This window comes from Lissotriton vulgaris, chromosome 8 (assembly GCF_964263255.1).
Source record: "Lissotriton vulgaris chromosome 8, aLisVul1.2, whole genome shotgun sequence".
Taxonomy (NCBI): domain Eukaryota; kingdom Metazoa; phylum Chordata; class Amphibia; order Caudata; family Salamandridae; genus Lissotriton; species Lissotriton vulgaris.
The window spans coordinates 712,331,625-712,355,434 of NC_141696.1; the positions used below are offsets into that span (position 1 = coordinate 712,331,625).

Genomic DNA, 23,810 nt, shown 5'->3' on the forward strand with positions numbered 1-23,810 from the left:
GCGCTGGCATTGCTCTTGCGAACATTTAGAATAGGCATGGATGTGACATTGGATACGGCCTCATTATGGCACTTACACCCTTACTTCGCACTGTGAACGCAATGAGAGAGGGGTGGGGGGGGAGTCTTTATTTGGGTTGTTGTTGGGATTGGTTAAGCTACGACACGAACGTACCTGCCTTTAATCTAAGCTTTGGTGTTGAGGGGAGGGAGGGAGGGGACGAGCTGTTGGTAAAACACTGTAATCACGCCAGATAACTACAACACACTATTTCTAGAAGGCTCGCTGGTTGACTTGTCTGGCCCCTCGAGGGCTACGCCGCCAGACCCCCCGGTTGTTGGCTGATGGGCTGTGTATACACTTGTCTGATGTTCAGTTTATATATACATAACGCGGCTGGCCCTTGAGGTTGTAGGCATGCAGCTGTGTCTCTGTAGTTCGAGCCAATAAAGGTTTAAAAAAAAAACTAGTTGTTTTGTTATTATAAGTCACTTTGAAGAGGCCTGGGCGGAACAAGCCATATCTAGCATTCAGACTGCGTAGCGCGGGTCTTATCTCCAAGAGTCTTTTCCGACGTTCAGCGGTTATCTTGGCGTATTCTTGGGCAAAAAAGAGGTTAAACCCATTCCAAGAGATTTTTCCACTTTGTTTGGCAGCATGGAGGACCTTGAGCAAATCTGTGTACTCTAAAAAATACAAAATAGCTCCTCTAGGTTTCGTAGAGGATGATGGCGAACGAGAGATCTGACCTAGAGGATGCACACGCTGGATATTCAATGCTAGGCTGTCAGGAAGACCCAGAAGAGTTGACAAGAAAGTTTGAAAAAAGAAAATTGGATTAGAGCCTTCAAGGCCTTCAATTAAGCCATAAATGCTTAGGTTATTGCGGCTGTTGCAATTTTTCAATCTGCTGCCTAAGTTGCTCTATCTCTTTGGACAGGAGAGGAAATTGATTTATAAATCCTTGAACAGAATCAACACGCTTTTCTAGGTCCCCAACTCCCTGCTCAGTGAGAGACCAATTAGCTTCCAAATTCTACAGTCGGATATCGGTTTCCTCCATATGTGGCTTAAGAGCACGAATTTCATCAAGAAGAAGCTCCATGGATATTAAGGAGGAAGAGTTAGTAGGAGAAGGTGGATTCACTTTTACTTGTTTGCCTGATGCAGACGCCAAAGCAGAGGGTATTTTAGAGTGTTTGCGTTTAGACAAGGAGTAGATGGAGCAGAGCACTTGGGGCCAACAAAGTAATTGATATTATCTTCCATGTGGTCTTGTAGGACATTAAAAGGGTCGTAGTCCTCTAAAACCGCCTGATTTGAATGAAGAATTGCACTACGATTAGTGCGAAGCATTGCCATGGGGAGCGGCGAGAGGTGGACCACCTTATTCAATATGAAGAAAAATTATAAAAAATGAATCCACACAGATATTATAAGAATACCTAGAGTCAAACTGATGAATGAATGAGGTGAAAAACAGACTACATTAGTCCAGGAGGCAGCAGCATACAAATAAGGGTCAAATGGAGGAAATGGTTGTCAAAAGCAAAAGAAGTAGGCCATAATAACAATAAGCGGGCATTCTGCTGTGAGGAAATAACTTCTCACAGCCTCTGGCGGGAAGTCGCAGGAGAGATGAAAAACAAAATGCGGCCACGACGATGCGCTGAGTCGCGGCTGGTAAATAACTTTTTTTTTAAAACATGCATTGGTCTCACCCTGCGCTCTCACAGCGGTCGCATTCTGTAGAGCCAGGGTTCCGATCGCTATATTATGTGGTTACAGGGTCCAGGGAGAAAAATAGCGGCCTGGAGATGTCCCGTTGCCTCACGTCCCGTCAGAGCTCCCGGGAACAGCGGCGGCCATTTCCAGAGGCTCCGAAACCACGCCCCTGTATCTTTTCTCTCTTAATGTGTGCTCTTGGGCCAAAGACCTTACAATCTCCAACAGGACCAGATGTGTGACCTTGACTGCCCTCTTATGGCACCGTCCTCCTTTAGCACTACATTTTCCTTGTGCCAGATAGGTTCCCTTAGTCCGCTACCACCGCTTCTTGCATTCACCGTGGAACCTTTAACTGGCTCCCTTTTATTGATGAAATTATAATACATTCATCCAGCCTGGCTGAGTGGCCCTATATTGCACTCAAGAACTTCCACAGGACCTGCATCAGAGAATGTCCTCTTTTCACCGACTGCCTTCATACCACTCATGTATCAGACACAGTTTTCACTGACTCTTTGTAAGTAGTCGTACCTCTTGTGTCTTTTGTGATGAATGTTCGTTGGCAGTGGGTAAGTGTACATACACAGTCCTCCAGACTCTGTGTGGTAATCTCCAGTTCGCGTCCTGCAGTATTTGTCTTTGATTCACTTGGAAGCCCCATGTATTGATTGCACCTCAGTCGGCATATTCTTTTGTATGATTAAAACTGACAAGACCACTAACTAGTTTGTTGTGCTTTTTTTCAATATTCAATCAAACTGCCACTTTTTAAAATCTCAAAACAGCATGTGTGCCCTGGAGTTTAAAGATTTCTTATGCACAGACACAGACCAAGCCCTTCTGGCCTATGCAACCACAAATGTATCAGGAGTTCATCTTTATCAGTTCCATCTTCGTGTTAGCATGCATCAGGTATGCGTAAGTAGATGAAGTCAACGTAGCCTATACCAACCACCATAATGTATAGATCTCAGGGGGCCACGGTTCATTTCACCTTCATCTCTTGCATACTTTTGGCCCACTGGGGATACAGATGGCCTTTCTTCAAACGTAGAATATCTTGGTTCTTCGTCTTGCTTTGGGAATGCACGGGATATGTGTTTGGAACGGGACCACACCCTCCTGTTTTTATTGTTTAATGATATAATTCAGTTGTATTAGCCAAATGTTAAGGGAGTGGACAGTCAAATAAGTTGATAATAACCATATTATAAAACTTAAACCTGCTGTACGGAGCTTGAATCATAGATTGTCAAAAAGGTTTGTGTTGTTTCCACCCAAAAATCTGAAAAGTACATCTCTTATCCAAATTTTCAGTTTGTGTTTTCACATTCAAACTCGGATCCAATCATCAGCCAAGGCTCTTGTGTCAGTATTTGTTTAGTGTGCTTTACATTTGAATGTGCTATTGTTTCTTACAACGAACAGCAATGCATGCGTATGTCTGTAGGTTAGAGGAGATAACAATCATTCAACCATTTCGAGATTTATTGAAATGGTGTATTCATTTTTTTTCCATCCTTTAAATATTTTAAATAAAATGGTAACCAGTAACGAAAAGAACAGCATAAAATTAGAATTCATGACGAATAAAGAAAAGAAATGTACTTACAGTACAAAGTATATATTCATACTCAAGTATAGATACATGAAAAAGCATGAGGAGGTGGACGAACGGTGAACGGCGTTTGCCTCGAATGTCTAACTGCAGGTTCTGACTCAATGGCTTGATGGCATTCATGGGCAGCACAACCGTTATAGTGGCTCATGAACTGAGCCAATAAATCCATCTTCTCTTCGAGAAGAGGTCATAGTGAAATGCATGGAATAACCGAGGGTGTATGTCAGTACATTTTATACAGAAATATCATGTACAAATAATATTCTGTCCTAAATATCATTCACATAAATATAGTCCTCTTGGTTGTAGATTTCCTGTCATTAACTCCAATGGGTGATATTCCTGTAGACTACATTTATGTCAGATAATATTTATACTAAATGATTTTCTGACAATCACATTCTGACATCTTAGCAGATTTCTTGCCATAGTTTTTTGTAGCTTGGCACGGTTGAGGGACAAATCCCATGGAATCACATCAGGAGGAGGGCTTTGGACACACAAACTGCAAGTTGTCTTTTTCGTTTAACATTCTAGTAGACAGCATCTTTGGCTCCCCATCATTCAAAATGTTGTAGACATGCTTCAACCTGGTTTCAGTATGTTTATATAAACGTAGAAGTTGGGTGTCATCTGCAGATACTTAGAAGAGGGATCAGCATGCCATGCTCTGCTGCAGAAAGATTAAAAAGCAAAGAAGACAATCCTGATCATCCAAACTAAACTATACAGACCTGAGCCAAGATCTGGAAGGGCATAATGACAAATGTCCCCCAGCTCTGGAAAAAAAACATTTGTATGCACGTATGTGGTTTTTGTATCGCATGTAACAGCCACACCGAGCGGAGTGCAGTATAGGGACAAAGGCAATGATTTAGTGAATGAGTGATTGGAGATGCAGCTGGATCTAGGAGCAGAAGTGAACTTCATTATGATGTACGGTCCTGTAAAGGGATGCATCTTCCGCTCCTTCCTAAGCAGGAGTAGGATTGGAGCAGATTGGAAACAGGATGTTGTTTGAGATCCTGGGTTCATAGATGGAAAAGGCCCCTTTTCTTGTGTTTTCATGTTTTACACTAAATGACTCACCCATCGATAGGTCTGTAGCAAACAAGGTGGTATACATAGATTTAGTATGTTCTATGCAACAACAGTTATAGTACATATGGGCGCAATTCAGAAAACCAGGAGTTTATAGTCTCGTATTTACTGATGTAGATGCAGGCCTACATTTTGAGTGAAATTTGGATTTCAATCGAATTCAAAGATTTCAAGGAGAAGTTCTGCAACTCTGGCACTGTTGTAGGATCTCAGAAGTAATCATATGACTTTTCGTTTAGGATTTTTTTTTCTATCTGAGAAGCCTTTTGCCCTTATTCCTTACATATGTTGCTTTTTTCTGTTCCATTCACATAAGCACCCTTAAAATGAGTAAATCTGTGCGCTTTTTCAGGGCAGGATACAACCTTCAAAACGTTTGTTACTACCCAGAAACTTGCATGTTGGAGCTTGCATATAGCCACTAGTGATTAGTTTTGCCCATATTCAAATGACACTTTACTGGTGGAATTTCTGTGCGTGAAAATTCTGTTTAAGAGGGCGATATCCAACCATTTTTTAATTCTGTGAATTAGGTATAGGATTTTGCCTTCATGAATGACATCTGTGCAACTGAGTTTCACCTAGGTGTACAGATACATTTGTAATTATTACATTCTTTTCGGCAGGTTTCAAAGTGAAAGTGACAAAGAGCAAAGGGATACGGAGAAGAGGTTTCATGAGAAAGAACCAGAAAGACCAAGGTATTGGCTAGATGATGGCAGAAAACACAGGAACAACTATGAGTTTGAGAAGTTTGTGAGAAGAAATGAAGAAGATTTCAAATGGGGAAAAGGATATAACTACGACCGAGGGAAGAAGGGGAGCCACAGCTACAGCTTCAGTATGGAGTCGCTTGACAAACTGGGTAAAGAGGACAAGTGTGTGACATCCAAAAAGGAGCGAATAAAAAATAAGGTTCTTTTATTCTTTTGGGATAATTTTTCATTCGAAAAATATTCCCCTATGGCGAAGTTTTTACCTCTGCAGAAACAATTTATAAACACGCTGTTTTTCCAAAAAGGCATACTTCTAATGAAATTGTTATATGAGAGCGTGTCTTTGTGTACCCACTCTGGTTAATTACATCGCACAGTGTGCAACATCTTTTTCTATACCTTTAGAACCAATTAGAGTGTTGCTTAACTGTTGTAATCAGTGAACACATTTCTAAAGAATAACAGGGAACAAAGACTGGCGCTTGGGTAATGGAAGAGAAATTGACGACAACAAAGGCTTGTTAATGTCATTCATTGTTCATTTTAATTTAAGGAAATCTGGTTAGAGTCTTGTGCCCTGAAAAGGCTGTACTGGACTGGGTTGACAGCAGGCCCTTCGAGCACGATTGTATTGTTTTGTATTGTAATATTATGTGGCACTTTATGCTCATTGTGGGGTGCCAAAGCAATGGGAGTGTGTGGTGTGTGGCAGAGTGTTGTATTTGTTGTGATCCTATTTAAGAAGTGTGTTGGTTTCTTTCATGCACAGCTAGAGAAGTGCTGTTATTTTGTCTATAATTAGCTGGTGGTTAGAATTTTCTCTCAGGTTTTGTGTTATGTTTTCTGGTTTCAAGTATGCTAGACACCAGAGGAAAGAGGGGCAACAGGGTGCTGTGCGCATCCACACTGGAAATTGTCTGTAACCTGCTAATGCCCACTAATCCAAATGGCAACATGCACAAGGTGGAGATGGATCAAATGAGTACACTTATGCCAGGTGGACAAGTGTAGGAGTTGGTGACTTAAGCAGTAGTCATGCACCTTTTTAAAGGCTGAGATACTTCCTGGGGCTGTATAAATATCCCTTATGAGAGACAAAAGAATTGGAAGAGCAATCAAGGTTGGCCGTCTGAGCAGAAACTACACAAATGTTAAAAAAGACCAAGATTCCACCTATGCCAGCCAGGCTGAAGGAGGTCACAATTGTGTGCAGAGATTAGCAACCCTATCCCATCTCATGTTCCCAAAGGTGGATAAGTAACATTGGGGCACGCCCCACTGAGAGATTAGATACTTGTAGTTTGATGCCTTGACAGCGCAATACTGAATCACTCAGGCCCAATGCTTCTTAAATCCCCAAGAGTATTGCTCTTCACATGAAGCTCCTCCTGCCATTCTAGAATGACCTCCCTGTGAGAAACGGGATAACTGTTTGAGAGGGGTTAAACCCTACTCAAGCAGCAACCACAATCCTTGTCAGGGTGTGGCACAAGCAAACCCCAAATTAACCTGTGTTTAACTCTCTGGTAGCTTGGCACAGACCAGTCAGGCTTGGCTTGAAGGCAATGTGTAAAGTATTAATGCTGCACTTCAAACAGTAATAAAGTGAAAACACAACACAAGAAAAGTTTCACACCAATAAAAAAATAATAGAGCAACATTTTATAGCTAAATGAAGACCAAACTGACAAAAATCCAATCAGTTAAACCGGAGATTTGCAATTTTAAAGATTTAAGTGAAAATAGCACTGAAAAGCCGAAAGTGCCACTCGCGGCTATCTGGCTGTGCGAGACTGGGAGAAAGACATAAGTTCAGGCCAAATGTGATGGGGTGCAGGTCGGATACAGAGACATGGTTAGTCCTGCTGAAAAGTGCCTTCTCAGTCTAGCACAAAGAGTTAATTTCGTAGTGGAGGGGACCCTGAGGAGCAGAGAAGTGCACAAACTGTCGTTGATGTATTGTGAGCTTAGTTCCAACCCTGCTAAATGTATTGTCAAGATCTTAAAAGATCACAGAGCTAGGAAAAACTCGGCACCCGTAATCTCATTGCACCCATCTGAACACCAATGTGAAGATTTGGCCTCCTTCGTGGAGAAAGTGCGCGCTATCTATGGGTCTTTTCCTCCTATGACCTTTCCCCCTATTTCTATCTCTTCAAGACCTGTGCCTCGCTCCAGTTTGACGGTCATCCCCGAGATTTCTCAAGACGAGCTTACACGGCTGAGTGTGAAAATTAAATCTGGCTCCGCAGCTGACTCTTTAAAGCCAGCTCAGTTTTCGTTCTTCCTGGCTCCTCTTTGCCAAATAATTAGTTCTTCCTTCTCTTCAGCAACGGTGTCGGTGCGGTGGTCATGGGTGTCCCCCATTCTTAAGAAACCATCGCTGGACTCAGCTAAACCTGAGAACTTTAGGCCTATATCTCATCTTCCCTGGGTGGCTAAGATTGCGGAGGCACATGTTAACATTACATTAACTAACTTTCTGCACTCCAACAACATTCTGGATGTGTTGCAAAATGACTTCCGCTCCGGCCATAGTAGAGAGACTGCTCTCCTGGCCATGACTGAACACCTGCGGACCATCCTCGATTCCGGTCAGATGGCGTCACTGATCCTGTTGGATCTTAGTGCCGCCTTTGACATGGTCCCGCATGGTGTTCTGTTACAACGTCTGGAGGAGGCAGGTGTAATGGGCTTGGCTCTGGAATGGTTCAGATCTTTTCCGACCGGTAGATCTTTCTGAGTCTCTGCACCCCCATTTCTATCTCGAGCCTGTTAGAAATAGGGGTCTCTAGTTGGCAGAGGTAGGTACCACTGTCCAAATAGGGACCCTTGCTTCTAGTCAGGGCAAGGAGATAACCCTCTGAGATAACCCCTGCTCACCCTCTAGGTAGCTTGGCACGAGCAGTCTAGGCTAACCAGAGTCAATGCGTAAAGTATTTGTACCAACACTCACAGTAACACAGTGAAAACACCACAAACTGACTCCACAACAGTTTAGAAAAATAAAGGTATTTAATCTAAACTACACAAGACCAAAACAACAAAAATCCAACATACACAGTTCAAAAATATGGTTTCAAAAGAGTTCTTAAGGTTGGAATGTAAGTTCTTTAGGTTGCGATAAAATAATCTACAGATGCGTGAAAAGTTCACAGTTGCGTCACGTTTACTCACAGTACCTTTTAGTTGCGACAAAGTTCCAAAAGCAGAAGCTGGTGCGGTGGAAAACAAGCGATGCGTTGCTCCTGAGACCCTGGGGAGGCGATGCGAAAGCCCCGCTGCAGCAGCGGGCGTGTTGCGGCGAATCCGGTATGTATGGAGAGGAAGGCCACTTGTGTGGATTCCGGTGCGTAGGTTCTGTAGGAAGTTTGTTCTCGCAAAGGCACGATGCGATGATCTCGTAGGGGCTGCAACGATCTCCAGGGCGATGATGCGCGGTCCAGCGATGATCCTCTCTCTCGCAGCTCCTCAATGCGATGATTCTGCGACGATGCTTGCAGCGACGTGATGCGGTCCGTAAGCAAGCGGTGCGGCGATCTCACCCAGCGACGATAGGCTCTGCGACGACACTCGCAGCGATGTTCGACGTTCCCGCACCGGTCTGGTGCGTCCCGCAAACGAAGGATGCGACGGCTCTGGCAGCGGCGTCATAATATATAAAAAAAGGTGATGCCTAGGGCAAAAAGTTAAGCTGAATTATTTTCCAAAGGATAAGAGAAATTAATTATCTCTTCCTATGTGAAATATATCACATCACAACAACGAATTCTACTTCATTTACGGTCCTCCATAGTCCATCTGAGTTACACAACACGATACACGTTTCTAATTGATTTGTTTATTTTTTGCATCAACTAGAATAATTGGTTCCAGGTTATTTTGATTTGTATACCTGAATTTTCAACTACAAAAGACAAAAAACAAACACGTATATGTACATCATTATACACACACATATATATACACAATATACACACATTGATACCTTTATGACATTTTCCATATATCCTTCTTCCAAACTGTAGCCCTATTTTTTGAGAAAAGGATTCTTTATACAAAATTAACCAAGCATTCTGCTCTGGCAGCGGCGTCAGGCGCTGCGACGATCTCGACCTTCGTAGCGGCGGGAACTTCTCGCACTGTCGGGGATGCGCTCTGCAAGCGAGCGATGCAACACTTTTCAATTGCAAAAGTCTCTCAAGCTTAGTTTCAAGCTTCCCAGCACAGGTACAACTTCCAGAGGCCCCACAACTGGATCAAGCACTCTAGGAAGGACAGAACTCTCTAAGCAGAGTTCAGGGAAGTTGGGGGTGAAGTCCTTTTGTTCCTGGGACTTCTGAACAGGGAGCCAGCTCTACTCAGGCCCTTGGAGATTCCTTCAAGACAGGGGACACAGCACCACAGCAAAGTCCTTCCCCTCTCCTTGGCAGCAAAGCGACAGGTCAGTCCAGCAGAGCAACAGCAGGACAGTCTTCTTTCTTCAGATTCAGCTTTCTCCTTGGCAGAGGTTCCTTCCTGATTCCAGGATGATCTAATTTGCTGTTGTCAGGGGTCCTGTTCTTATACCCTTAAAAGTCTTTGTTCTCTTTGTGCAAGTGGGCCCTGAGCCCGGTCTGAACCAGTTCTGGGTGTCTCCTTAGTACTTTGTTTTCCTGGCTGCTCCTTTCCTTTCAGAGTGAGGGGCAGGGTCGTCAGCCGCCCAGCATGAGGTGGAGCCAGCATTGTGGAAGGCAGGCACAGCCCTATTCAGGCCCAGGTGCTAACTCCTCCCACCACTCCAGTTGCAAATGCAGTCATTCAGCCTAGGGCTGACTCAGCCAGCCTACTGGGGAATCCCAAGCCCCTGTCACTCTCAAACCAGACAGTCAATACACAAACAGGCCAAAGCACACAGAAGGGTCAGACAAGAGAACAGCAACTTTCTAAAAGTGCTGTTCTCAAACACAGGATTTAAAAACAACCTTTCCTAAAAGATGTGTTATTAAATTCTGAGTTCAGGGATACTAGATACTTATGTCCTATCTTGTTCCTATGGGAAGAAATGCTGGAAGCCACTGTAGCCAGCATCCCCCATGTTAATCTATGGAGCAAGGTAGCCTTACAATAGTGAAAAACGAAAATGGCTGTAATTCACTACCAGAGCATGTCACCTGCACCAGTACAGGCTCTACCTTTCACATACACTGCACCCTGCCCAGGGGGGTACCTTGGGCCTTCCATAGGGGTGACTGATGTGCATAAAAAGGGAAGGGTTAGGCCTGGTCAGTGGGGACACTGACCAGGAGGACATGGCAGTTTCTAAACTGCCCATAGGCACTGCAGTGGCAGGCCTGAGACACCATTTTAGAGCTACTCCTGTGGGTGGCACAATCAGTGCTGCAGGCCACTAGTAGCATTTGTCATCACCAGCCCTGGCACACCCGGTGCACTTTACTAGGGACTTCATGGTGATACAAATATGCCAAACATGTATATCCAATCAGAATAGCAATTTACGTAGGGAGCACTTACACTCTGGCACTGATCAGCAGTGGCAGAGTGTCCAAAGCATCTAAACCAGCCAAAACGAAATCCAGCACAGCATCAAAAATACAGGAGGTAGAGGCAAAAAAGGATAGGGGAAAACCACGCCAAAGATGCCAGGTCTAACACGTGTCCCATCCAGCTGAAAGTGGGGAGAGCTACCCACCCTCTTGGGAGTTCTCTTCACTAAGGCGGAAAACCCTGGACAGACCATCAGCATTGGCGTGCTCTGTACCAGGGCAGTGTTCCACCGTAAAGTCCATTCCCCCGTAGGGAGATGGACCACCTCAACAGTTTTGGGTTCTCACCCATCATCTGCATTAACCATCTGAGGGGCCCGTGGTCAGTCTGAACACGGAAGTGAGTCCCAAACAGGTAGGGCCTCAACTTCTTCAGAGCCCAGACCACAGCAAAAGCTTCTCTCTCAATCGCACTCCACCTCTGTTCCCTGGGGAGTAGGCTCCTACTAATGAAAGCTACCGGCTGGTCTCCTCCCTCCTCAGTGATTTGTGAGAGTACTGCTCCCACACCATGCTCTGAAGCGTCTGTCTGTACTATGAACTCACTGGAAAAGTCAGGTGCCTTGAGCACCGGTGCTGTGCACATGGCAGTCTTCAGGGCATCAAAAGCAGTTTGGCAGGCTTCGGTCCAGTCCACTCTTTTGGGCAACTTCTTAGAAGTGAGTTCTGTCAAGGGGGCGACAATGGTGCCATATCCCTTGACAAACCGTCTGTAATACCCGGTGGGACCTAAAAAGGCTCTCACCTCTGTCTGTGTCTTGGGGGTTCCCAAGCCAGAATGGTATCAATCTTTGCCTGTAGGGGCGCCACCTGGCCGCTCCCCACCTGGTGTCCCAAATACACCACAGGTCCCTGCCCTATCTGGCACTTGCTGGCCTTGATAGTGAGGCCTGCCCTTTGCAGAGCCTTCAACACTTCACAGAGGTGTTGCAAGTGTTCCTCCCACGTGGAGCTGAACACAGCAATGTCATCCAGGTATGCAGCGCTGAATTCCTCCAGCCCGGACAGTACCTGGTTAACCAGTCTCTGGAACGTGGCAGGGGCATTCTTCAACCCAAAGGGCATGACTCAGAACTGGAAGTGCCCCTCTGGCATTGAAAATGCTGACCTCTCTTTGGCCCCATCAGTTAAGGCAATCTGCCAGTACCCAGAAGTCAAATCAAATGTACTGAGGTACTGGGCAGCTCCCAACCGATCCACAAGCTCATCAGCTCTGGGGATGGGGTGTGCGTCAGTCTTCGTGACCGCATTGAGCCCACGGTAGTCCACGCAGAACCTGAGTTCTGGAGTGGCACCTGGCGCAGAAGCTTTTGGTACCAAGACCACTGGGCTAGCCCAGGGGCTGCTGGAGGGCTCAATAACCCCTAGCGCCAACATCTTGGAAACCTCTTCCTTGATGCTGGCCCTGACCTTGTCAGCTACCCAGTAAAATGTTTGCTTCACAGGCAGACTGTCTCCAGTGTCCACATCATGGACGCACCAGTTAGTGACTCCTGGGTTCAGGGAGAACAGGGAGGAGAACTGACCCAACACTTGGCGAAAGTCACTCTGCTGCTCTGGGGTCAAGGTGGGCGAGAGGACCACACCATCCACTGACTCATCTTGCTCCTTAACTGCCAGGAGGTCAGGGAGAGGTTCACTATCCTCTTCCATTCCTGCATCTGTAGCCATGAGCATGGTTACTTCAGACCTGTCAAAGTGTGATTTGAGGCGGTTCACATACAAGACTCTCAGGGGCTGCCTGGGAGTCCTCAGGTTAACCAGGTAGGTTACCTCACTTTTCCTTTCCACCACCTCATATGGCCCAGTCCACTTGTCTTGGAGCGCGCAAGGCTCCACTGGCGCCATTACCCACACCTTCTGCCCAGGTTGAAATTCGACCAGAGTGGTATTGTGGTCGTACCATCTTTTCATTTCTTCCTGGCTTGCTTCCAGGTTCGCCTGAGCGAGCTTCCTGAAGCGTTGTGTCTGGTTGCGGATGGCCAGCACATAGCTGAACACATCCTGGGAGGTTTTCCCACTGGACTTTTCCCAACCCTCCTTCACCAGTGAGAGAGGTTCTCTAACAGGGTGGCCACACCGGAGTTCAAAGGGACTGAACCCTAAGGACTTCTGAGGCACCTCCCTGTAGGCATGCAACAGGCATGGTAACAAGATGTCCCTCTTCCATCTCATGGGCTCCGCTAGGCCCATAATCATACCTTTTAGGGTCCGGTTGAACCTTTCAACCAACCCATTTCCTTGAGGGTGGTAAGGAGTGGTAAACTTATAAGTTACCCCACACTCCTCCCACAGAGACTTCATGTTCTTAGAGATGAAGTTGGTACCCCGGTCGGAGGCCACCTCTCTGGGAAACCCCACACGGGAAAAGATCCCCATCAATGCACGGCCCACCACGGGTGCTGTGATTGTCCTGAGAGGGACTGCTTCCGGGTATCGTGTGGCATGGTCCACCAAGACCAGGATGAACCTGTTGCCTAAGGCTGTCTTGGAGTCCAGGGGCCCTACTATGTCTATGCCCACCCGCTCGAAAGGGGTGCTCACCACTGGGAAGGGTTGAAGTGGTGCCTTCAACTTCATTCCAGTCTTGCCACTGGCTTGACAGGTTTGGCAAGATCTGCAAAAGGAACCAACGTGCTTTCTCATCTGGTGCCAGTGGAAGTGGGTGACAAGCCGGTTCAGGGTCTTGTCTTGCCCCAGATGTTCTGCAAGAGGCACGTCATGAGCCAGACCCATTAGGAAGCTTCTGAAGCGCTCGGGTACCACCAGCACACGGGCTGCACCGGGCTCAGCAAACCTAGGCCCATTATATAGTAGGTCATCTTCCCAGTAGATAAAGTGGTCTCTGACTGCTCCACCTGCTGCCTGATCTACAGCCTGTTGCCGCAGACCATCGAGGGAAGGGCATTCCTTCTGCGCCTGGCAGAACTCCTCCCTGGAGGGACCACCTTCCTGCTGCCAATGGGTCAGCTCAGGTAGGTCTCCCAGTTCGGCCACCTGTTCCCCTGTAGGTTCCAGGGCATCCCCCTCAGGTTCTGCTCCTTCCTGGACCGTGGGAACTGCTGGGGGGGGGGGGGTTTCCCGCGTCCCTTGCCTCTTCCTCTCCTGGCAGGTCTCTGGGCCACTGTTTCAGGCTCCAGTTCTGCTGAGTCACCCTTTTTGGCTGTCATAGCACGCGTGGTCACACAGATCCACGCAGGCAGACCCAACATCTCCAAATGAGTTCTGTGTTGTACATCCTTCCATGGAGAACTCTCCAGGTCGTTACCTAACAGACAGTCTACAGGCAAGGCATCACTGACAACAACTTCCAAAAGACCAGAGACTCCCCCCCATTCAAAGGGAACACGCGCCAGCTTGCAGAGGCTCACTGAGCTGTCAGCTGCCACTACAGGGCGGAGTACATCAGGGATAATTTGCTCTTCAGACACCCACTGACACCTCACGGATGTCACGCTGTCTCCTGTGTCTCTCAGAGCCTCAACCTCCCTCCCGTTGATGGTCACCTTCTGCCCATACTTCTTAGTGTTAGAGGGCAGTAAGGTTTCCTGGACCATCTCTCGGTATCCTAGCGAGACAAGGGTCATAACTGCTAGCTCCCCCCAGTCACTAGAAACCAAATCCCCACCCAAAGCTACACTAGCTAACGCTGGGGCAGGAGCACCAGTGGGTGCTAGCTTCTTCTTGGGACTGCTTGGAGCGATGTGGCCCACCTCATTGCAGTGATAGCAGGTAGGGGGACCCTGGTTATTTCTTCTGTCTCTATTGTCCCGCCTGCCCTTAGGGGGCCATGGCTGTCTAGGTTTGGGGGGTTGGGATTCCTTTCCCTGGGAACTATTTTGGGGCCCTTGTGAGAACTCCTTTTGGTTACCCTTGTCGCCCCCCCACTCTTCTGCTGGGGACCCTGCCCACCTTTGGCTGTGGTACCCACAATTCCTCTGTGGACCCTGGTACTGGTCCAGCGGTCCGCCTCCTTAGCAAGCTCAATGGGGTCTGTGAGCTTGCTGTCTAAAAGATGCTGGCGCAGCTCTGGAACACAAAGACTACTCAAGTGCCCCCAACTGATTAAATGCAACAACCCCTTAAAATCAGTTACTTTACTGCCCTTCATCCAACATTCCAGTTCATGTGAGTACTGATTCACACATTCCATCCAAGTCTCAGACTCTCTCTTCTTGGAGTTTCTAAACTGCAGTCTATACTGCTCTGGAGTAAGGCCATACCTGAGACATAAGGCCTCCTTCATATTGGGGTAGGTCATGGCACCTGCCATCTCTAAGGGCTCTAGAGCACTCCTCCCAGAAGCCTCAAAATGTTTCCACAGGCCCGCCCCCCAATGCTGTTCAGGCAGCCCATTCATTCTCAATGCAATCTCATACGAAGTGTACCAGGCATAAATATTCTCACTCCTATGGTAATTCTGCACCAGGTCTTTGGGAATATATACTTTACCCTCATGCACTGGCTGCGCGCTGCCACCATTTGAACTGGCATCCACCTTCTTGGCTTTAAGATCCAGTTCTCTCATGCTCAACTCATGAGCCAAAAGCAATTTCTTTTCATCCAAGGCGCGGGCACTTTTGATCTCCTCCGCTGCCTTTTCTCTCTCTTTATCCATTTCCAATTGCTTCATTTTAATTTTCAGAACTTCCAACTCATATTCTCTTACTCTCTGATTTTCTTGTAACTCTTCTGGGCTGAGGCCCCTGCTGGAATGGTTGCTGCCAGCTTCTGAGCCTACTCTGCCCACTGGCAGATCTGTGACTTGAAAACCATTTCCTCCACTAACATCATTATTTCCTTCTTGGGCCTCCCAATGGGCCTTCAAGATTCTTTGCAGCTCCTCCTTCCGTAAGCCGCTCTTTATTGGGCACTCAAACTTGTTGCAGAATTGCTGAAGCTGTGTAACTTTGTAATACAGATCCTCAATGCAAAACTCTAATTCTGCTTCCTTACTGGGTGCCTTCCCATTCAAAGACATGATGTTTTTAGAAGAGTTACTCAAAAATAGTTAAAAAAAATCAAAAACCAGTAGTATGCGGTGGTGTAGTGGCCTGCACTCACTAGTGATGTACACCAACTACTGTGGGTCTAGTACAAATACAAGTTCAAATCCCACCGCCTGACCACCAATGTTAGAACTGGGGGTCTCTAGTTGGCAGAGGTAGGTACCACTGTCCAAATAGGGACCCTTGCTTCTAGTCAGGGCAAGGCGATAACCCTCTGAGATAACCCCTGCTCACACTCTAGGTAGCTTGGCACGAGCAGTCTAGGCTAACCAGAGGCAATGCGTAAAGTATTTGTACCAACACTCACAGTAACACAGTGAAAACACCACAAACTGACTCCACAACAGTTTAGAAAAATAAAGGTATTTAATCTAAACTACACAAGACCAAAACGACAAAAATCCAACATACACAGTTCAAGAATATGGTTTCAGAAGAGTTCTTAAGGTTGGAATGTAAGTTCTTTAGGTTGCGATAAAATAATCCACAGATGCGTGAAAAGTTCACAGTTGCGTCACGTTTACTCACAGTACCTTTTAGTTGCGATGAGGTTCCAAAAGCAGAAGCTGGTGCAGTGGAAAACAAGCGATGCGTTGCTCCTGAGACCCTGGGGAGGCGATGCGACAGCCCCGCTGCAGCAGCGGGCGTGTTGCGATGAATCCGGTATGTATGGGGAGGAAGGCCACTTGTATGGATTTCGGTGCGTAGGTTCCGTAGGAAGTTTGTTCTCGCAAAGGCACGATGCGACGATCTCGTAGGGGCTGCGACGATCTCCGGGGTGACGATGCGCGGTCCAGTGATGATCCTCTCTCTCGCAGCTCCTCAATGCGATGGTTCTGCGACGATGCTCGCAGCGACGTGATGCGGTCCGCAAGCAAGCGGTACGGCGATCTCACCTAGCGACGACAGGCTCTGCGACGACACTCACAGCGATGTTCGACATTCCCGCACCGGTCTGGTGCGTCCCACAAACGAAGGATGCGACAGCTCTGGCAGCGGCGTCAGGCGCTGCGACGATCTTGACCTTCCTAGCGGCGGGAAACTTCTCGCACTGTCGGGGATGCGCTCCGCAAGCGAGCGATGCGACACTTTTCAATTGCAAAAGTCTCTCAAGCTTAGTTTCAAGCTTCCCAGCACAGGTACAACTTCCAGAGGCCCCACAACTGGATCAAGCACTCTAGGAAGGACAGAACTCTCTCAGCAGAGTTCAGGGAAGTTGGGGTGAAGTCCTTTTGTTCCTGGGACTTCAGAACAGGGAGCCAGCTCTACTCAGGCCCTTGAAGATTCCTTCAAGACAGGGGACACAGCACCACAGCAAAGTCCTTCCCCTTTCCTTGGCAGCAAAGCAACAGGTCAGTCCAGCAGACCAATAGCAGGACAGTCTTCCTTCTTCAGATTCAGCTTTCTCCTTGGCAGAGGTTCCTTCTTGATTCCAGGATGATCTAATTTTCTGTTGTCAGGGGTCCTGTTCTTATACCCCTAAAAGTCTTTGTTCTCTTTGTGCAAGTGGGCCCTGAGCCCGGTCTGAACCAGTTCTGGGTGTCTCCTGAGTTCTGGGTGTCTCCTGAGTACTTTGTTTTCCTGGCTGCTCCTTTCCTTTCAGAGTGAGGGGCAGGGTCATCAGCCGCCCAGCAGGAGGTGGAGCCAGCATTGTGGAAGGCAGGCACAGCCCTATTCAGTCCCAGGTGCTAACTCCTCCCACCACTCCAGATGCAAATGCAGTCATTCAGCCTAGGGCTGACTCAGCCAGCCTCCTTGGGAATCCCCAGCCCCTGTCACTCTCAAACCAGACAGTCAATACACAAACAGGCCAAGGCACACAGAAGGGTCAGACAAGAGAACAGCAACTTTCTAAAAGTGCTGTTCTCAAACACAGGATTTAAAAACAACCTTTCCTAAAAGATGTGTTATTAAATTCTGAGTTCAGGGATACTAGATACTTATGTCCTATCTTGTTCCTATGGGAAGAAATGCTGCAAGCCACTGTAGCCAGCATCCCCCATGTTAATCTATGGAGCAAGATAGCCTTACAATAGTGAAAAACGAAAATGGCTGTAATTCAATACCAGAGCATGTCACCTGCATCAGTACATGCTCTACCTTTCACATACACTGCACCCTGCCCAGGGGGGTACCTTGGGCCTTCCATAGGGGTGACTGATGTGCACAAAAAGGAAAGGGTCAGGCCTGGTCAGTGGGGACACTGACCAGGAGGACATGGCAGTTTCTAAGCTGCCCATAGGCACTGCAGTGGCAGGCCTGAGACACCATTTTAGAGCTACTCCTGTGGTGGCACAATCAGTGCTGCAGGCCCACTAGTAGCATTTGTCATCACCAGCCCTGGCACACCCGGTGCACTTTACTAGGGACTTCATGGTGATACAAATATGCCAAATATGTATGTCCAATCAGAATAGCATTTTACATAGGGAGCACTTACACTCTGGCACTGATCAGCAGTGGCAGAGTGTCCAAAGCATCTAAACCAGCAAAAACGAAATCCAGCACAGCATCAAAAATACAGGAGGTAGAGGCAAAAAAGATAGGGAAAAACCACGCCAAAGATGCCAGGTCTAAAAGGGCCCATTCCATTGATCAGGGGGTGCCTCAGGGCTCCGCTCTGAGTCCCACATTATTTAACCTGTATGTTCAGCCGCTGGCAGCGGTCACCAGGCAGTGGCACCTCACAATGGTCTCATATGCAGACAACATGCAGCTAGTGGTTGCATTGGCTGAAGGTTCTACTTTGAAAGCCTCCAGGTTTAGAGATGGCCTGACGGCCGTTGCTGAAAGGCTGACCACCAACTATTTGCAGCTAAATGCAAATAAAACTGAGGTTCTGCTAGTCGGAAAGAATGCAAGCTTGTGGGGTGAGCACTGGTGGCCGAAGGCTCTGGGCAAGACTTCTGAACCGAAGTAGGAGGTTAAAAACCTGGGGGTGTAGATGGATTCTTCTCTTAGTTTTCAAATCCATACCAAAAAAGTTGCCGGCACGTGTTTCTGCCTCTTGCGAGGCCTTAAACCCCTCTTAAAGTTTTTTGAACCCCCAACACGCCAGCTGATTGTCCAGTCGACTATTCTATCCCGACTGGACTATGCTAGTTCTTTGCTATTGGGCGCCAATCAGGCTGAAATTATCCGGTTGCAGCGTGTCCAAAATTCTGCGGCCAGAACCTTGTTGGGGCTCCCTCGGTTCTGTCCTATTGCTGACACCATCCGGAAACTTCACTGTCTTTCCATGGTGGAGCTGATCCAATTTAAGACTCTATGTCTTTCTTTTAAGATACTGAAGCTCGCTACGCCTAGCCTGCTCTGTAACCTGCTTACCCCGTATACCCCCCCCCCCCGCTCGCTGCGTTCCTTGGGGTAGCATTTGGTCAGTGTTCCCCGTGTAAAATGCTGTCGAGCGGGGGGGCGGTCCTTCCGTTGCTTGGCGGCCAAACTATGGAACTCCCTGCCGGTTCAAATACTTGGTTTGGAGGGTCTGTTGGATTTTAGGAAAGCTATCAAAACCTAATTCTTTCCATTAATATAGCTCACTGGTCTTCGTTTTATGTTAGAGCTATCCTGCTGTAGTGATCAGGTCCGTTCTCTGATGCTGGAAGCGCCGGGATGCCCCATTGCTGGGGCAGCTGTGCGCTATATAAGCTCTGATAACATAACATTACTTTAATAAAGAATGTTAATGTTACCAGCTTCTGTGACAGCCTACTCAAGTTTAAGTTTATATTAAAAGCCATAGATGTAGCTGAATTCTAATTTCGTCCAGGGTCTGAGGTTTAAATGGGATGAAGATCCTCTTTGCAATTTTGCATATTGACCATATTGAGAGAACCATATGGTGGTCAGTCCAGGGTAGTTCCACTGTATGTCAGAGTCTACCCTGTTTGTATTGCTAAACTTTCAATCTAGTGTATGTCCTTCCTTATGTGTTGAGCCATTAACTAATTGAGAGAGGCTGAGCAAGCTCAATCAACTAAGCACCTTGATACTGACAGGATCAAATGCTAAGGTCTCCTACTTCTGTAATACCTGTGAATAATGACTGAGCATGAGTAATAATCTCCTCCGGATTGTGGGCAGTATGGTCGACCGCTGGTTGCCTCAGTGTGTAGGTGGCCACGGACAGACTTTCCTTTGGAGTGCTTTTTTAGTCTAGGCCTACAGATAAACATCCAGAACTCAGTAACATCCCCTAACCAAGTTCTGTCTGGGGGCAACTTTAGACACAGTGCAAGTAAACATTTTTCGTTTGGAGGAGAGAGTGTTTAACCATTCTGGGAGAAGTCAACTTATCCTGGAGACTCCCAATCATCAGCCTGACAAATATCTTTCCCATTAGGGTCCCTATCTTTGTGTATTTCTATTGTTCTGATTGCAGGACTATGCATGGGGCCTCTTCAGCAATGCCCAGAAAATCAGTAGGCTGTGAAGGGCAACAACTTGGACGACATTCTGCGCATCTTAATTACAGCAAAATGTATTTCGTGGTGGTGCAAATAAGCTGGTCTGCTTCATGGTATCTGGTTTCAGCAGGAACCTCCTGAGGCATAAAGTAAGACTCTGGCCTAGCTCTACAATGTTTGTTTCAAGACTCATGGGTGACTCAAATGAACTTAGTTCAATCCACCAACAGTTAAATGCGAACAACAGGTTGTTGAAGCACCGGTGGACCTCACTCAGCACATAGCTGAGGTGATGTCAATGCCTTAGGGTTACTAATAGGGAGCAGTGTAATCCAAACAATCGCTCAATTATGATCTACACATTCAAGATCTCTGGAAACAGAATTTGCATTTCAACATATTTATTTTAAAATAGTTTTTCTTTAAACCTCAGGACCTAGTGCACATGATATTGGTAACAACACAGAAGGTGAGAATCAAAAGCTGCTAAACATTTTAGTAACAGGTATACACCGTACATCACAATGTGTAGCCCTTAACGCCCTCACTGGGCTACCTCTAAGCTCTATGCTAGTTCTAACAGATTCATAAATAATAAGCCTGTTTTTCAGAGGTGGTGGGTATACCTGGACAACATGATTTGTTGTCTGTTTGGAATAGCTTGCCAGTTATTTCGAGCACAAGGAGAAGGAGGCTGTGTCTGTGCGAGAACACAATACTAGCACCAGTTAGTGGAGGCAAAATGCTTAGCAAAGCCTCTGAGAGTCTTGCTAGAGGCTTCTTCAGTCAAGATGGAATCTGGTGCTGTGCTTATTTGAACCTGCAATCTGCAACCTGGGTGAAGTTTCTCTTTCTCTCTCAATAGCCACTTCAAGACGCGTTTATAATATCAGCCACAGATCTTATCTCACTTGAGGAATTTCTGAGATAAACTATATACATCATTATGTTCGTTTTAAGATGCATGGGTTCTCCAAAGTCAGTCTGGAAGGCCAGTTCCATGCCAGATTTTTAAGATAACTACATTTATTTAAATGGGTATATGCTACAAATCTGGCCCTCCAGGACCGACTTTGGAGAACCCTGGTATAAACAAATACATCAATTTAGACTACATTGTTTATGTTACTGTTGTTATCTTACCTTAAAATATAAATAACATGCTACCTGTCTCAGACCCATGTCGTCTTAGGTGCTTTTATTTTTGTCCTTTTCTGAATAATTTGACGCCTTCACAGGTTCCTAAAAAGATAGTGACATGCAGTATCTAGGTCAGAGATACAGGGGCCAATGATAAGGCAGACAAAAATATGTCAATTTCTGTAAAAATCGCCTAATCATTTGCTCCACCTTTACCTCATGTTTACCTAAAGTGTTCTCTGGCTAACCTTGAGACAGTGATAACAAGGAACTTGTATCAGACTTATGTCAGCTTAGGTGTTTGCAAAGTCATTGTTTATATTAATTGGCACGTTCATTAGTTCTATGAAAGATAATGACATGCAATATCTGGGCCAAAGGTAAACAAGCTAGGTAAAATGGAGACTCTAGCTAAAATGGAACCTGTTCTGTATGTGTTTAAGGAATCTAAAACTAAATAAAGAAACCTAAAAGCAAGTTATTAAAATAGATAAAATAATTCAATTACGGACAGGTTGTAGCGGGCACCAGGCGTTTCCCCAGTGGGCCGCCAGGGTTGGGGCTGGTTTTGGGCCCCTGGGGGCCGTTTTTGTTACCTGGGGCCAGCAATATGCAACCCAAGCAAACATCTCACCCGCAACACCCCCCCCACTCCCCTCCCCAAAGTAGGCCAGCCGAGCACTTTGACACGGCCGGTTTCAGTTCCTAGTCCGGCCCTGATTATGGAGGGAAACTCACATAAGATTGATGACAGTCCTGGATTAATTACTGCACTAAGCAATCACTAAATAATTACTGAATGTTGTTTTTGCATGATCTGGCTTATCATAACTTCACAACTTATTCATTACACATTATAGAATAAATGTACATGCCAGAAACGTGCATTTTATGAAATAGCAGTTCATCACTTGTTACATGTTCAATAACACGTTTTCAAACTATAATGAAAAAGGGGTCTCTGCACTGGAATACATGATCTTTACAATACTCCATTGCATTTCAACAGAAACCTCCAACCCAGAAACTGTGACAGATACATTTCTTTCATGATGGCGAACTCACCTAGGAGCTCTGTCCATAAAAGGTTGCCACCCTGTTTATTACTTGAAACTCAGGGCAGAGTATCTGGCTTTTATGGATCAATTCTGTTTATTAATACTGCCTTCTCAATTGAATACACAGCAAGTCGCCTACAACCCCAGGGGGTGGCAGCGCTCAGATGCAAACAACCAAAATAGGTTAAGACACAGCTTTCACCTACAACCCTGGGGCCAGAAGCGTGGTTCAGGCAATTATGAAAAAACAAACAAGCAAGCATGGAAGAAAATAAAAATCATCTGACTTTTAGAGCCTTTCTAATGTCCCTGATGACTTTCCAGGTACTAATTTAAGCAGCCACCACAACCATGCACCTCCTGAATCAACAAGAGGCGTGATATGAACACCATTGTCACTGAAGTTGAAGAAAATCTGTTTGTGTTCCTTGATGAGGGACCTATCAATAGCAGTGGTTCCCTTGCCCAGAATCCTAAATCAGCAGGCACATTTTCTGAGATGATTTCATTGAAAGAGTTTTTTTTTAAAAGAAGAGTATGGGCACGAACATCTTATATATACAGCAGTTAATATACGCAATTCCATTCCTTTTTTAATTTTGCAATCCCCTCTCCAGCAACCCTTCCCCCAAAAAACTCCTCCCATCCCTTTTCACGTGGATGGCCATGTCCTATATATTTACATTTGAGGCAAGCAAAAATCCCCAACCCTTCACAAAATTGAATCAAGTCTCAACAGTTATCCCAAGTTTCATTAAGTCAAGTTCAATGCTCCTAATTGTAGTGAACGTGTTAGGCCTCTGTTAGACCTGGCACCATTGGCGTGGGTCTCCCTTCCATTTTTGCTGTTGCCTCATGTATTTTTGCTGTGTTAGATACTTTGGGCACTGTGTCACTGCTATCCAGTGCCACAGCGCAAGTGCTCCCTACTATAAATTGATGTGTTAATCAGTGGTTCCATGTTTGGCTATTTTGGTTTACTTCTCAGACCCTAGTCTAGTGCACTGAGTGTGGCCAGGGCATGTAAATCCAAATGCTGCTGGTGGGCCTGCAGCACTGGTTGTGCCACCCACAAAAGCAGCCTTGAAAAATGTGTCTAAGTTCTGCCATTGCAGAGCCTGCTTGCAGTCTGGTACTGTCATGCTGACTGGGCAAGTGCACCCACTTCTCAGTCCCTAAACCTTCCCTTTTCTTCATATCAATCATCCCTATGGTAGGCCCAAGGGCAGGGTGCATTGTAAGTATAAGGTAGGACAAGCCCTGATATGTGTGGCATGTCCTAATAGTGAATTACAGCCATTTTCGTTTCTCACTATTGCAAGGCTACCTGTTCTCCAGAGGCCAGAATGGGCTGTTAGAATTGTTACATTTTATAATCCTAACAGGCTCAGAGAACAGGGTAGAAACTTGAGTTTAGTATGCCTGAATTCAGAATAATAAAATACATCTTTTAGTAAAGTTTATTTTAATATTCTGCGTTTGCAA

General features: G+C 46.2%; 1 protein-coding gene across 2 annotated transcripts in view; it reads left to right on the forward strand.

Moving 5' to 3' along the window:
• UPF3A (UPF3A regulator of nonsense mediated mRNA decay) overlaps nucleotides 1–23,810 on the forward strand; it is a 596,178-nt gene that overhangs the window by 539,860 nt on the left and 32,508 nt on the right. Inside the window, exon 9 of one of the 2 annotated variants that reach the window (XM_086934582.1) lies at nucleotides 5,077–5,315. In XM_086934582.1, coding sequence (XP_086790708.1) covers nucleotides 5,077–5,315 — 239 coding nt within the window. Of the gene's footprint in view, nucleotides 1–5,076; nucleotides 5,366–23,810 lie in introns of both variants that reach the window. The other variant, XM_086934583.1, reaches the window with a different exon arrangement.